This window comes from Cnephaeus nilssonii, assembly GCF_951640355.1.
Source record: "Cnephaeus nilssonii genome assembly, chromosome: 13".
Lineage (NCBI taxonomy): Eukaryota > Metazoa > Chordata > Mammalia > Chiroptera > Vespertilionidae > Cnephaeus > Cnephaeus nilssonii.
This window is the reverse complement of record NC_137084.1, coordinates 57,147,637-57,164,634: the sequence shown is the minus strand read 5'-3', so window position 1 is coordinate 57,164,634 and position 16,998 is coordinate 57,147,637. Positions and strand designations below refer to the sequence as shown.

The window sequence follows — 16,998 nt, the reverse complement described above, 5'->3', positions numbered from 1 at the left end:
TTTAATCTCCACACTTTTCTGGCATGACCTCATTTTGCATATATATATCTCCACCGAAATTCAGTTCACAACATAAAGATCTCATGGGCATCTCCAGTACAATTTTCCTCTGAAACAGCATTCTCAAAGAGTCAGAACCAGAAATCATCCCAAATCAAAACCTGCTCCTTCCTTGAGCATCCTCTCCGCATTGATCCCACCCATCACCTGCTCCTTCCTTGAGCATCCTCTCCGCATTGATCCCACCCATCACCTGCTCCTTCCTTGAGCATCCTCTCTGCATTGATCCCACCCATCACCACTTGCCCCAATGCTTTTCATTGTACTTTCAGTGATGTTCCCTCCTCATCTCCACAAGCACAGTGAAGGTGACCCACCCTCTCCACACACGAGCAGAAATGGAAATGTGAGTCTCAGGAGGGGTTTCATAGGACCTGCCAAGCTCTAAGAGAATTTTCCTAAGTTATCCTGGCTAGTTAAATTTTCTTCAGGCTTTGCTTGTTGCTAAACACAGAATCCTCTCTAATAAAATGGTAATATGCAAATTAACCATCACTCCGCTACATAAACCACTCCCACCAGCCAAGCCATGCCCACCAGCCAATCAGGGCGAGTATGCAAATTAACCCCAGCCAAGATGGCTACAGCCACAGAGAGCAAGGTTTCCCAGGTAACAGAGCAAGCCAAGCTTTCCGATAGCAGTTGCAGGCCTAAGCCTCCACTCAAGCTACAAAGTTTCAATTATAGAAGGTAAACAAATTCAAACAGAAATGGGGGCAGAACGGAGCTTGAGAGAGCAAGCCAGGGTTGCCGGCGGCAACAGGGGAAGCAAAGCTTTCCGCACACCCTGGCTGGGCTCACCTGCTTAAGGCTACAAAGTTTCAATTGTAGAAGGTGAATTAACTGCAACAGAAATGGCTGCCGCCCCGGAGGGAGCAGCAGGCTTGGCTCCGCTCCAGGCTACAAAGTTTCAATTGTAGAAGGAAAATAAATTCCAGATACCAGGGCTTCCGCTTGTGTTGCCAGGGGGCGTGGCCAGCCTGCAAACCACCACAGGTCCCTCGCTCAGGCCATCCCATGCCCCAAAGGAACCCCACCCTGATCCAGGACACCCTTCAGGGCAAACCAGCTGGCCCCCACCTGTGCACCAGGCCTCTATCCTATCTAATAAAAGAGTAATATGCAGATTGACCATCACTCCAACACATAATATGTCTGCCCCCATATGGTCAAAGATCCTGCCCCCATGTGGACACAAGATGGCCACTACAAGATGGCCAACAGGAGAGGGCAGTTGGGAGGCACCCGGCCTGCAAGGGAGGGCAGTTGTGAGGGACCAGGCCTGCAAGGGAGGGCATTTGGAGGTGATCAACCCTGCAGGAGAGGGCAGTTAGGGGTGACCAGGCTGGCAGAGGAGGGAAGTTGGGGGCAAACAGGCTGGCAGGGGAGCAGTTAAGCATCAACCAGGCTGGCAGCGGAGTGGTTAGGGGGTGATCAGGCTGTCAGGCAGAAGCGGTTAGGGGCAATCAGGAAGGCAGGCAGGCAAGCAGTTGGGAGCCAGTAGTCCTGGATTGTGAGAGGGATGTCCGACTGCCCGTTTAGGCCCGATCCCACCAGGATCGGGCCTAAACGGGCAGTCGGACATCCCTCCAGGAGTCCCAGATTGGATAGGGTACAGGCTGGGCTGAGGGACAACCCCCTCCATGCACGAATTTCGTGTACCGGGCTTCTAGTTAGTTAATAAAGAGTGAAGGAAAAAGTATAATTCTACAGTTGATTATACATTTGTAAACAATTAAAATAAAAAAGGGAAATATTTTTAATTAACCTTATTTTGGAGCAGTTGTAGGTTAATAGCAAATTAAATGGCACGTACAGAGTTTTCCCATATACCTCCTCTTCCCACTCATGCATAATCTCCTCTATTGTCAACATCTCCCACCAGCATGGCATGTATGTGTGTTAGAGCCAATGAACCCACATTGACATAACATTATCACCCAAAGTCCATATATTCACTATTGGTGTAGAAAAATATTTTTTTTCAATGTAACCTAGATTTTTATTCCAACTCATCACATTGATACCTTCACTTATTTTTTTCCTTGTTATTCAATTTATTGGGGTGACACTAGTTAATAAAATTATACAGGTTTCATGTGCACAATTCCACAACACATCATCTGTATACTGCATTGGATGTTCACTATCCTATAGGAAAAATTTTTGTAGGAGAAATATTTTTTTATTTATCACATCAAGACTTTGAATGTTGTATCTTATCTATGTAAATAGTGCAGCCCCTAAAAATATTTTTTGTTTCCTCTTATTAAAATAAATATTAAAGCAGATTTTTATTGAAAGTACAGAAGTAATGCAGGTGATCTAGCATTCAAAGACTAATGTTCTTATCATCTGTAGACTTCTTTCTTTTCAGTTTCAGTGGGAGGCTAAGTGTAAACACATGCATTTATTCTCAAAGTTCCTGGAGACCTTTTAGTTTCCTATGAATGACATGGTATGCTTATTTGGAAAATTCATTAGCAGAATGTGTCACTTGTCTTCCCCCTTGACATTAAATCTACAAAACTAGTTTTAAGACATGTTTCTTTCTACTTCAAATCAGCAGACCACAGAAGTCATTTTTTGCCATGAGGTGGTGGTACAGCTTATAACCTAGGCTAGATAGATCCATAGAGTCAATTAGGGTTCTGCTTGTGAATTGACAGCATGCATTTTCTAATTCATTCAGCACATCCTGACTTAGAAGCCGTGTCTCACAGAGATGAATGATATAGTTTCTGACTTCATTACACTCACAGTCTAGCAGCCAAGACTACCAATGTAATCAGTAAGAGGAAGCATTTTTTGGTCACAAAAGGCACAAACACTGGAATTGGACAAATATACATTAAAATTCTGAAGTTGCTATTATAATATGAATACATTGGTTAAAATCATTTCCTCTTTATCATCTGTTTCCCTATTTACTAGTATACATTAATAAACTGCTAATAAAATTACAATGAGGCCTGATAATAGTAGAGAGTAGCTTCATGATTATACAATGCTTAGCTCACAGTAGATTTATAGAAAATATTAGGTTGATTCTATTAGAGCTGCTATAGCAAAATATGATAGACTGGGTAGCCTATAAACAACAGAAATTTAGTTTTCACTCTTCTAGAGGCTGGAAGTCTCATTTCCTGCCCCTGTGTCATATGTGAAAATTAATATCCTGTTAATTTTTAAATGTTTTTAACCAAGATTTGATTATAATTGAATATATATATGTTATGTTTTTGTAATTAGTTCACTATTATTTTGGACAAATTTTACAAAATGTTGGAAAAAACACTGTAATAATTTCACCACTAATAAATATTACATGTCTACAACTATAGTCTACATACTTAAATCCAAGTGGCACCACTCTTAAACAATGTTCCAGGAATGATGAGCATGAGATCACACCGTATCCCACGCATTAATGAGTTCTATTGTCACTGGCCTGATTTCTACAGAAGTTTTAAAGTGACTGGCCCATTTTCCACATGCACATAGCCACCCCCCAACCGTGAGCATTTGTTTTCTCCTGGTGACTGGTGAATACATGAGTTTGAGAGCTATTCAGTATAAATTTAAAATTAGTCTGTCTCTCTCACATCAATATTTTTCTGTCTCTGTCTCTCTCCCCCCATCTTTCCCTCTTCTACTCTCTAAGAAAAAAGAGAAAATACTCAAAATCTTATTTTAAAAAATATCAGAGACAAAAGAACTGGGATCATATGGCCCAAATCTCAATAGCAATCATCAAGGCTGGAAAACAGCCATGAATTCAAATTTCTGAGGGTACAGAATTTTCAAGCAAAAGTTGATGCCTAGCCAAACTATGGAAGAATTGTGTGTGGCATAGATAATGTTTTCAGACATGCATGGTCTTTGGCTTTCATACACCTTTTTCAAAAAGTTGCTAAAAGAACAAGAGAGAGGAGGAAACAAAATCCAGAGAACATAAGATGCAATAGAGGATATAAATGAAGGTACCCTCAGATTTCTCTGTGAAGGAAAATTTCACAGGCAAGATCTGTGCCCCAGGCAGAGAGAACCAGAGAGCCCAGAGGAGCCAGAGAACAGGCCCTGAGGGGATAATGAGCTTGGCCACATCACCTGATGTGTGAATAGATGAAGAGTGTGTGGTAAATTGCTTATGGGTACCTGGAGGAAAACAATAAAAGTGTTCTAATCCTCAAGTACAGTGCAGCTATAAACTGAGAAAATGGGATGAGGTTAAGTGATTGGAGGCTAAGAGAAGAAGCCATGTGAGAAAACTGAATGCCTATCTTCCCTAGTAAGAGGTAAATGGGTAATACATAAAACTGATCAGGTGAAAGCACGTTAGTCTGCTGAACAGAAACAAAGGTGGGTCAAGCATATAAGTGGGATAGGGGACCCATGTTTTTCTTTTATTTTCCCATGGCACGCATTTCAAACTTTACTGTACTTTTTACACGACCATTGAATGCTGCTGCACTCTGTGTCCACAGCTTTGGATTGTGGGGCCGGGAAGGGCGAAGCTGTGATGAAAGCAATTCACCTGGAGGGGCTACCCAAGGAACGAGCAAATGATGACCTAGCTGCAAAAACACCTTCAGGACTGAACCCCATCCTTGGTTGCTCTCAGCCATTGGTCCTTGACTGCCCATGGGTCACAGGCAGGAGGCCTGTCTGGTCACTGCAGCTCACGTCCATAATCCAGGGAGAAACAGTGGATCATGCATGCCTAGTAGCACAATTTCAGGTCTTTAAACCACTTCTCCACACCGCCTCCTGCATGTTTCCCTTAAGCAAGGGACCCACTGTTTTTCATTATCCATTGTTCTAGTAGTATGTGACATTTTATCAAGTACACACCTGTTACTTTCACTAAAGGAAAAGCTATAAAATTGTCATTATCATGACCAGCATCAACAATAAAAAAACTAAGACTTGGATTATGCCATTTGTTATAACTTTCATGTTTACTGATTGGAGATGTAGTCAAATAAAAATTCAAATGTTTGCAGGTCTTGATATGAGACTAGTTTTGAATGATGATGGGTTCAGAGGAATCAAAGACAATTCCTACTTCAAGTTTCATAACTGGGTGAAAGAAATACTACAAGATGAAATGGGAAATATATTTAAGGGAGTACATGGAAGTTCAAGTGACAAGGCTCAGGACACCAGATGCAGGAACTGTCCCCAGTAGAAGCACCATCTCAACTATGCTTTCTCTTTTAAATTTCTCTCCTTCTCTAGTGCTTCAGTCACTTTTCTTGATTCAGAATGATTTGTTTATTTAGAACATATTCTAAATGATCCTGAAGTACTTATGACAGACATACCAAATTTTTAGTACACTGCATTTTGCCTAAAGTAATTCTGAGTCTTTGGAAAAACACCTCAAAATTACTACCAGATCCCAACATGCTGATCCTGGTACGGGTAGAATTCAGGAGGGGAAAACAGAACAACCCACACCATCCTTCCCCAGTTTCTGCTGCAGAAGCAGGACCTAGAACATAGGGCTCTAGATAGGGGTTTCCTCTTGAACCTTGCCTGGTTCTCACTCCAGGGCCCATAAATGCCTTCATAACCTGGGAACCTGGCTGGGTAGTGTCTGGGAGCTCTCTGGGTTGTGCCTCCAGGACAGCAGCCAGGGGAGCTCTGGGCCTCAGTCTCCTGGACACCGTTGTTCTCTCAGCTTTGCACTTTGAGTGGGCTGTGTCAGTAAGCCAAGGTCAAGATCATCTTGGACATATCCTTTTGGTAAGAAGGCAGCCCATATATCAAGATCTCAACCTTGCCTTCAGGGCCCCCCTGACTGACAGGAAGCAGGTTCTGCAACACACACTCAACATGTGGAATATGCTCTCTGCCTCCGTGGACAAACTTCACTTCCACTAGCCTTCCCTCCAGGTGCAGTGCCTTCGGAGTCTCCAGGGCTCAGAGTGGATCCAGGAGGAGCACTTGGTGATGTGTCTGAGCACCTGGAATGGTGTCCCCTCCCCCTGCTCCACTTGCAGGAGCATCTGAACCCCCTGGCGGTGGCCATGCTGCAGAGGCCCTAGCAGAGAGAGGTGGCACAGATGTCAGCCAGCAGGTCGCAGTTGGGCCTGGCTGCAGCCTGGTTTTTATCCTGTATTCGTGTGTGTGTGTGTGTGTGTGTGTGTGTGTGTGTGTGTGTGTGTGTGTGATGTTATCAACTTGAAAAGTACAGAAAGCCCAGAATCAGGAACAAACCCCATAACTCTATGGTATCTGGGATCTATTCTTTCCAATTTCTCTATCTGTCTTCATTCTTTTATCCACCTCCATATCTTTATTTCCCCTTCCTGTACATATTTAACTCTCATAAACTCTTCCTGTGTAGCTCTTTGAATGCATAATTTAAAAATAATTTCACTAACCAACATTAATTGTATGATGTGATAAGCTTTGAACAGTGTAGAGTTCTGTTGAAAAGCAAATTACCAACTGTAGCTTATATGTTAGGTGACACAACAAAAGAAATGAGTATCATTGTAAATGAGCATATTTTTTAAATTAAAATAAATCTTCATATTTAATCAAGAAAATAAATGATTTTCACAGAGTGAGATAAAAGTTAAAAGGTCATTGGAGTTGACTTCCCACATCTTAGAAATCATTGTTAAATGAAAGCAAGTTTGTGTCTCCTTTATAGATTAAACTAGGGAAATAATACCCTTAGAGGTGTCTGGAATCCATAGGGTAGGAAACCATAAAGGAAATAATGTTTGGAAACAAAGTGAAAGGATACGGTTCCATGTTACTGACCCAAAATTATACCTTCCCTGTCCAATGGTTTCTATTTTTTTAATATATTTTATTGATTTTTTTACAGAGAGGAAGGGAGAGAGATAGAAACATTAATGAGAGAAAAACATCGATCAGCTGCCTCCTGCACATCCCCACTGGGAATGTGCCCGCAACCAAGGTACGTGCCCTTGACCGGAATCGAACTTGGGACCTTTCAGTCTGCAGGCCCACACTCTGTCCAATGAGCCAAACCGGTTTCGGCCAGGGTTCTAAATATTATGGAAAAATGGTGAAGAAATTGTCAAAAGAATGTTCTAGTTAATAACACAAATGTAACATACTCATACCTCTAGATCCCAGGATTGCCTAATCTGTCCCAAGTCTAATCCCCTCTCCCATAAAGGTAATCATATGCTGGTGATTAATATGCCCTGATTATAATAATTTCTTTAAATTTATATGGATAAAATCACATAGTATACACCTTTCAGAGTGTACTTTCTTTTGTTTAAAAGTATGTTAGTGAGCCCAGCCAGAGTGACTTAGTAGTTGAGTGTCAACCTATACTGCATGAGTGTCAACCTATGCCAGTCATGGCATATCCCAAGGTTGCAGGTTTGATCTCCAGTCAGAGGCATGTTGGAGTATGAGGCAGCCAATAAATGATTCCCTCATTATTGATGCTTCAATCGCTCTCTCCATCTCCCTTCCTCTATAAAATCAATAAAAATATATTTAAAATTAAAGAATTAAAGAAAAGTATTTGGCAAGGCCTATTCACACCCTTGTGTGTATCACTTGCTTTTATTATTTTGTCTCAAGGTATTTCAGGCTAGGATTGTACCACAACTTGGTCATTCTACTGAAGAAATATCTAATTGGGCATTCAGCCCATTTTTGTTGGATTTTTTTCTCTTCCTTTTGTTGACTTGTATGAGCACTTTATATAATTTAGATATTAACCCCATATCAGAGGTAACATTGACAAATATTTTCTCCCATACGGTGGGTTTCTTTTTTAATTTTCATGGTGATTCTTTTGCTGTGCAGAAACTTTTTATTTTGACCTAGTTCCATTTGTCTATTTTCTCCTTAGTTTCCATTGCCCAATAACTAAGATTTGGAAATAGACCAGGTGGCATTCAGTAGGCAAGTGTATAAAAAAAGGTGTGAACCGAAACCGGTTTGGCTCCGTGGAGAGAGCGTTGGCCTGCGGAGTCAAGGTTCCCTGGTTCGATGCTGGTCAAGGGCATGTACCTTGGTTGCGGGCACATCCCCAGTAGGGGGTGTGCAAGAGGCAGCTGATCGATGTTTCTCTCTCATCGATGTTTCTAACTCTCTATCCCTCTCTCTTCCTCTCTGTAAAAAATCAATAAAATATATATTTTTTAAAAAAGCTATATTTAAAAAATAATAATAAAAAAAATAAAAAAAAGGTGTGGGACATTTACACAATGGAATACTATGTAGCTGTAAAAGGGGATCTCTTAAACTTTGGGGCAGCAGGGATGGACCTGAAGAATGTTATGCTAGATGAAATCAGCCTTCTTCTTGCATTTAATTTTACTTTTTCAGACACCCCTGTCATCTACTATTATACTTCCTGATGAAAGTTTAGAAATAGAGCAAAATCCAGAGAACATATTCTGAGCCATGCATCATGCATGACTATTTTCCCAAATTGAGTAAAGTATAAAGTGATACTTATGTTTTGAATGTTAACATCATCCTATCTAATAAAACAGTAATATGCAAATTGACCGCACCTTCGCTACACCTATAAGCCACGCCCACCAGCCACGCCCACCAGCCACGCCCACCAGCCAACCAGGAGCAAATATACACGTTAAACCAGCAAAGATGGCCGGGGAAAGGGCAGCACCCATGCCAGTGAGATCCAAGCCATGATGGTGGACTGGGGCAGGCGGTTAGCTCCGGCTGCCCAGGTCCGCCATCACCTATCGCGGACCCGGGCAGGCGGCTGCAGGGGTTAAGGCCCGCAGCCGGCTGCCCGGGTCGCCATCACCGATCCGGGACGAGGACCCGGGCAGGCGGCTGCAGGGCCTTAACCCCTGCAGCCGCCTGCCTGGGTCCGCCATCACCAATCGGGGACGCGGACCCGGGTTAAGGCCCTGCAGGGGTTAAGGCCCTGCAGCTGCCTGCCCGGGTCCGCCATCACCGGGGACGCGGACCCGGGCAGGCGGCTGCAGGGCCTTAACCCCTGCAGCCTCCTGCCCGGTCCGCCATCACCGATCGCGGACGTGGACCCGGGTTAAGGCCCTGCAGGGGTTAAGGCCCTGCAGCAGCCTGCCCGGGTCCGCCATCACCGATCGCGGACGCGGACCTGGGCAGGCGGCTGCAGGGCCTTAACCCCTGCAGCCGCCTGCCCGGGTCCGCCATCACCGATCGCGGACCTGGGCAGGCGCCATCACCGATCACGGACCTGGGCAGGCGGCGTGGGTTAAGGCCCGCTGCTGGCTGCCCAGGTCCACGATCATAGATCACGGAGCTGGGCAGGCGGCGTGGGTTAACGCCCGCAGCCGGCTGCCCAGGTCCACGATCTCAGATCACGGACCAAGACAGCTGCCTGCCCAGGTCCATCACTGATCTCAGAGCTGGGCAGGCGGCGTGGGTTAAGGCCTGCAGCCGCCTGCCCAGGTCCACGATCAGGGATCACGGACCAGGGCAGGCGGCGTGGGTTAACGCCCGCAGCCGGCTGCCCAGGTCCACGATCTCAGATCACGGACCAGGACAGCTGCCTGCCCAGGTCCATCACTGATCTCAGAGCTGGGCAGGCTGCGTGGGTTAAGGCCCGCTGCCGGCTGCCCAGGTCCACGATCACCGATCATGGACCAGGGCAGGCGGTGTGGGTTAAGGCCTGCAGCCGCCTGCCCAGGTCCGCCATCACCGATCATGGACCAGGGCTGGCGGTGTGGATTAAGGCCTGCAGCCACCTGCCCAGGTCCACGATCAGGGATCACGGACCAGGGCAGGCAGCGTGGGTTAACGCCCGCAGCCGGCTGCCCAGGTCCGCCATCACCGATCACGGACCAGGACAGCTGCCTGCCCAGGTCCATCACTGATCTCAGAGCTGGGCGGGCAGTGTGGGTTAACGCCCGCAGCCGGCTGCCCAGGTCCACCATCACCGATCATGGACCAGGGCAGGCGGCGTGGGTTAAGGCCCGCAGCCGGCTGCCCAGGTCCACGATCACCGATCATGGACCAGGGCAGGCGGTGTGGGTTAAGGCCTGCAGCCGGCTGCCCAGGTCCGCCATCACCAATTATGGACCAGGGCAGGCAGTGTGGGTTAAGGCCTGCAGCCGCCTGCCCAGGTCCACGATCAGGGATCACGGACCAGGGAAGGCGGCGTGGGTTAGCGCCCGTAGCTGCCTGCCCAGGTCCACCATCACCGATCTCGGACGAGGGCAGGCAGCGTGGGTTAGCGCCCACAGCCGCCTGACCAGGTCCTGGATAAGGGCTTCGAGTCAGCCATCGCCAGTGGCAGCTGACTCAAAGCCCCTATCAGGGATCATGGACCAGGTCAGGCAGCGTGGGTTAAAGCCCACAGCCGGCTGCCCAGGTCTGTGATCATCGATCTCAGAGCAGGGCAGGCGGCGTGGGTTAATGCCTGCAGCAGGCTGCCCAGGTCCACGATCATGGATCACGGACCATGGCAGGCGGCATGGGTTAGCACCCGCAGACGCCTGCCCAGGTCCCGGATCACGGATCCAGGTGGCGTGGGTTAGCACCCACAGCCGCCTGACCAAGTCCCCGATAGGGACTTGGAGTCTAGCATAACGAAAAGAATAGTCAGCAAAAGCAGGAGACAAGGTTTCATAAGTTCTCCCCCAGGTCACCACTGTTCTCTTATACATTTTAATTATCCCAGACTTTGCCTGATGGGATTTGATTTGAATTATGCCTGATAGAGATTACATGACATGAATTGTAGGCTCATTCTTTCTTTTTGTGGTTGCCTGACTGAGAAAGGCCTTGGAATGAGAGAAGGCACTTTTATTTTCCTTTTTCATTCTTTAGAGGCTGAGGAATTACAGTTATATGAAGAACTTAGTGAGAGAATGAAAGTCTCATGCTGTATTATTCTGTAAGTTTTATCATGTGGACTATCAAAAACTTGGTGGGATCCTTTTCAAGAGGTGTTACAAAAATTATGTTGAAATTAACATTCAAGAGTAAAAGGAGAGAAGTGAGTGGTGGGTAAAGGAAAGAACTTTGTCCTAGAAACCAAATAGAAGCCACATAAACCTTCAGATTCTGACTCATTGTGCTTTGGAGGTATCCTATCTAATAAAAGAGTAATATACAGATTGATCATCACTGCAACACACAATATAGCTGTCCCCATGTGGTCAAAGATCCTGCCCCCATGTGGACACAGATGGCCACCACAAGATGGCCAGCAGGAGAGGGCAGTTGGGAGGCACCCAGCCTGCAAGGGAGGGCAGTTGAGAAGGACTAGGCCTGCAAGGGAGGGCAGTTGGAAGTGATCAACCTTGCAGGAGAGGGCAGTTAGGGGTGACCAGGCCGGCAGAGGAGGGAAGTTGGGGGCAAACAGGCTGGCAGCAGAGTGGTTAGGGGCAATCAGGAAGGCAGGCAGGCAAGCAGTTGGGAGCCAGCAGTCCTGGATTGTGAGAGGGATGTTCGACTGCCCGTTTAGGCCCGATCCCATCGGGCCTAAACGGGCAGTCGGACATCCCTTGAGGGGTCCCATATTGGAGAGGGTACAGGCTGGGCTGAGGGACAACCCCCCTCCGTGCACGAATTTCGTGCACCGGGCCTCTAGTATTTAATAATACAGTAAACTGATATTTATGTCATAAGGAAACTAAAAACAAAAAGGTAACATATTTGTCTTAATTGATAGTGTATTAGGAAAATGCATTCCTTAGATATTAGACTTGCTCAGCATATAGGAAGATTTCTAATATATTTCTAAAACAAACGATAGGCCTGAGACGGGGAGAGAAAGTGTAAGAAGAGATTCTACATATAAGGGAAATTTGAGCTACATTTATAAAGGTCAAACTTCCACCTTCATGATCCAGGAATACCCCAACTATGCCAATAGGTTTGGGCACATACTGCAGTAAAAGTGGGGAGGTGGTGAAGACATTGTAGTGGATGTGGGTTTTAGCACAGCCCAGAAGAAAGAGTCCCTCCTGGACATTCATATTCTGCTCTTTCAAATCATCAATACAGACTCCAGAAGCCCAAGTTCAAATGACTCCCACTTCTATCTCCCAGAAATGTCTCCCAGAGGTAAAAGTATGAGCACCCCAGTCATGAAAACACTCAGATGCAAGAGAGACACATGTGCACCGTGAGGACCACATCCCACACAGAGGCTTATCAAACCTCCAGGAAGGAAGACAAGACTATTAGCTCTTCCAGGCTGTAAAGTGATAGTCACTGAAAAAAGAAAAAGAAATCATGTGGACACATTGCAAATAAAGTCATGAGGCAAAAGGTGGTCTTTCAAGATATCACTTTATTTTAAGGTCACAACAGCAAGAGCAGTTTTAGTTGTCACATCTAATAAAGTGCAGAGATGACCAAAACATGTGCAGAATAAGCATATCCCTAAAGACAGACATTTGAGCATCTTTTAAAATTAAAATGTTATAGTCCAATATAAGACTTATCTCACCATAGCCATTGTCTCAGTGTTTAGAGCTTTGGCTCAGACATGAAGGGTCAGGGGTTTGATTCCACTCAAGGGTGCATATCTGGGTTGCAGTTTCCATCCCTTGCAATGCATCTGTCTGGGCATTGCATCTTTTTCTCTTTCTCTGAGTCTCTGTCTCTCCCTCCCTCCTTTGCACTCCCTCTAAAATCAATGGAAGAAAGTATCCCTAGCCCAACCAGTGTTGCTCAGTTGGTGAGTGTCAATCTATGAACCAGGAGGTCAGTGATCCATTGGTGGTCAGGGCACATGCCTCCGTTGTGGGCTTGATTTCCAGTAGGGTGCATGCAAGAATCAGCATAATAGTGATTCACTCTCATCATTTATGTTTCTCTCTCCCTCTCCCTTCCTCTTGGAAATCAATAAAGTTACATTAAAATATATGATTCCTTTAAAAAATAATAAATCTAAAAATCTGGGGCTGAGATGCAGACTTCCTCCCACAGCAGATGAAAAACTCCACAGATTGTACTGTTACCTGGTGCTCAATGGCAGCAACTATGGCTTCTACTACTGGAAAGTCAAGGGAGTCTTACAACAGGCAGGATCTCAGGACTGCTTCAGGCGCTTGCATGGGGGGCCCTGTGCTGAAGCCAGAGCTCGGTACATCTCAGCCACCAAGTGGGGATGGGATGCCACCATCGCCTGCCACCCCGAGGTCTCCATAACATCCTCAGCATGAGAGTTGATGAAGTCCACTGCCTGAGTTTTCAATTGATCTGCGCTGTGGAAGTCAGCGAAGGTGAGCATTTCTGCAGCATTCTCCACAGACAGGTGACTGCTGAGGGCTTCCTCACACATGACCTTCAAACGCTCCAGGGCATACTTGTCAGCAGCTGCCAGCAAACCATCAGCCATTGTGTCCAGGTTTGGAGCCTTCCCCGTGTAAATGAAGCACATCATTTCCTTAAATACGCTAGGCTCCACGTCAATTATTTCCACTGGATTCTTTTTGCTATCCTCCATTGCATGTTCAAACATGGCCCAAAACACTGGAGAACGAGCTGCTAAGATCGCTTTGTGAGCCTGGACTTCCTGGCCAGCCACACAAAAACAACAGTCTGTGAACCAGGAATTCTCCCAAAGTCCTCCTAGCTCATCGGCCAGCTGGCACTCGGGAACCTTTACCATCTTCCTGGCATTCTGGCCAGAAATGGTGACGGAATCTTGCACCACACTCACCTCACAGAAGAGGGTCAGCTTGTCATCAGGGAGAAACCTGTAGGCTTCATCCAAGAGAACATCTCTTTGGATGAATTTCTTGAATCCCCAGTCTTTGCCTTGTACAAATCTATATGCATGGCGACTCTCCAAAGACTTGATTTCTTCTCCATTGTCATTCAGAATGGACAATTTGAATTTTGCCAGTAATATAGTCTTTGGAGAACTGACCAGAAACAGATAAAGTGACAGGTAATCTTTGCTTTCTTCATCTTGCCCTTTTGGGTATACTCTCAAACACCATTTCAGTTGATCATTGGCTTCTGATGAAAAGGTTGAACTTTGAATGACTTCACCCATTTCCTGCTGGCAAAAGCTAAAGTTACTGATGGTCCACATCTGGGAGAATTTCACTACCTGGATCTGTGTGTGGCACCAGCTCTCAGCTACAGGGCCACTGGACATTTCTGCCAGAGATGGAGGACTTAGAACCCTTGACATTGCAAGTTTGATGGTTAAGTCAGAGGAAGAAATTTCTGTTCTCTTTTCAGCCAGGTTAAGTCAGTAGTGGGAAGATGAAGTTGTTTTGTCTAATAGGAAATCCCTCAGAGCTGGGCCTACAGCTGCTGGTAACTGTCCTTCTGTATACGCTGCATACTCTCTACAACATCCAGGCGTTGTTTCTAATAACAACTGTCTGAAAGATACATCTAAACTATAAATGCTGCTTGGCTGGTGTGGCTCAGTGGTTGAGTGTCCACCTATGAAGCAGGAGGACTCGGTTCCATTCAGTGATTCTCTGTCTTCATTGATGTTTCAATGTCTCTCCCTTCTTCTCTGAAATAAAAATAAAATAAATAAAACAAAATGCTATCGTAGTAGACAGATACCCAACAATATCTAAGATTCATTTGATAATATTTACTGAGTTTTTTGTGAGTGCCACTGAATTTCTTAAAGTGATCCTCTAACCACAGGTGGGGAAGTCCTGCCTGAGGCCCATATATGGTCCCCAAAATAATTTGGTCTGATCCTCCCAAGGCATTAAGGGTAATTTATATGTTTGACCAAATGTAGCTGGCTAATTGTTAATAATTTATGTTCTTTTTGTATGCCCTCAAATGATGTTATAAATATCCAAATGGCCCTTGGTAGAAAAAAGGTTCATCACCCCTATAATCTAATGTATTTACATGACAGTATAATCCAGGGCGTAGACCCACAAGGAACACTCCCTAAAAATCCAATTAGTTTTTCTTTCCAACACTTAAAAGAAATTGAGAATTATCCAATAATTGAGCCTCTTTATCAAATTTACAAAAATTTTGTCAAGCTCATCTGTAAAAAATAATTTTTCTGAACATAATTGTTTTCGTCCCATTGGAAATTAGAGTTATCATCTGTTCCTGTTCTTTGCTCTTTAATTTTCTTTGCTATAAATAAGATCTTCATAAAATTGTTCATACTTTATTCCCTATTCTATTACTTTTTTATCGTAAGTATAGATTTTTCATTGCATTCTAAATACAAATTACTTTCTAAAATGATAGATATTACAAGCTTATAGTAAATTCCCTTCCTGTTCTATAATATAGCAGAAACACTCTTAAGTAGTAGCTCATAGTAATACATTATTCTTGACCAAAAGGCAGAGTTTGTCTCCTTCCAGCCTCTGGTCATAGCATGTCCATCCTTCAGTTAGTACATAATTTTACTCTATGTGTATTTCTATTTAAAGACATCTTAGTTAATATATATTGTTTATTTATCAACATTGAATTCATGGCCTATAACCCTAGAGCTCATTCCTTAAGAAAGCTTATCTAACAGATACATTATTTCCATTAGGCATATCCCAGTGCTTTGGCACCCAAATGCCAAAAACCTGGCATAATAGACCATGGAAAAGACACTTACTTGCTGTTTGAGCTTCTCTTTATTCAAACTCTGCTTGGAATATTCAATTGGCAGGACTCAAATTTCTCCTTCTTAGTGCAAGTCCAAGAATGGCTGGGAAAACACCATGAACATTTGTTTTAGGATTACAAATAAATTCAGTGAATAAGAAAAATTTCTAATACAGACTCTGAAAGTTAGGGGAAGGCCTGACTGTATTTTTCTGGTATGCCATATCTTTATGATTTTATGTTAAAATAACCAAAGAAAAGAAATTTGGGGAGGGTATATTCTAATAGGTTATTTTAAATAAAATATTTTTATTAACTTTCAGAGAGAGAGGAAGACAGAAGCATGACTGGTTCATCTTTGTCTCTGATAATCTCCCATTGTGTCCAATGCCACTTCTTGGGAAGCCTTACAGCTGTGGGGATCTATTTCAAAGTTTTCAAATGTAGCCTGGAACTGAAGGTTTTAAAGGAATAGCAAAGAGGACCTTTATGAGTTTTTTGTCATTAATTGACTCATTTGTACTTTAGGTTAATGAGTATGAAGATTCTTACCAGCATACATTATGTGAAACATTTTAGGTTTTTTATAATTTCCATAATTAGAGAAATCTCTTTTATGACCTAAAAAACACCTACTAGCAATATGGTACTAAAATAAAAAAATAATGAAATAACTTATTATAGCAAATATCAATATATTACAAGTGCTCCAATTCCAGATATTTGAAATATTGATGTCATTTCAATTAACTAAGAAATCTACTTCTCTACTTAGAGAAGATCCCAGAGAGTTAAATTGAAAATATTTGTAATAAGATAAAGTAGGCATTTTTTGAGATATTTACTTAAAAAATAACATATTTATTCTAAATTCCATACTCACGAGAGTCTACTATGAGTTCTCCCACCTCTGTAAGTTCTGTCGATAGCAGGGTCAGTAGGAATTCTCTTCATAGAACTGGCAGCTCCAACTTCAGTCAGTCTACCCTGGAGAAGTGAAGTGGGCTCTGTACAGATGGGGCTTTATATGACTCCCCTTACTTCAGGCCACACCCACTTGCTGAGATTGGCTGAAATTCACAAAAGGAAGTGACCACCTTGAATGGATTATACAGATTGTGGTCTGTTATCTAATTAGGGTTATAACATAGAAAACAACACGTGGGGAGAGAAGCCAAGATGGCGGCGGAGGTGAACGGCTGATCTGTTGCCTCGCATGGCAGTTTCGGAAAAACAACTAAAAGATGGACTGGTGAGCGCGGCGACTCCTGCTCGCGTCTCCCCAGGGCGGGCGGCTGCTCCTTTCAGCCAGCACCGCAGCCGGGGCCATGAGCTCGTGGGCGCCGCGGCAGCTGCTGTGGCGGCGGCCGCGGACTCGGCGCAGCGGCTCTCGGTGAAGGAAGA

General features: G+C 44.4%; 1 protein-coding gene across 1 annotated transcript; it reads right to left on the bottom strand.

The window, feature by feature from the left end:
• Positions 1 to 13,075: 13,075 nt before the first annotated feature.
• On the bottom strand, positions 13,076 to 14,188 carry LOC307109649 (speckle-type POZ protein-like; the record flags this gene model as incomplete). Its single annotated transcript, XM_079788472.1, has 1 exon — positions 13,076 to 14,188. The coding sequence occupies one exon, from the start codon at positions 14,186 to 14,188 to the stop codon at positions 13,076 to 13,078; it is 1,113 nt and encodes a 370-aa protein (XP_079644598.1).
• Positions 14,189 to 16,998: the final 2,810 nt, after the last annotated feature.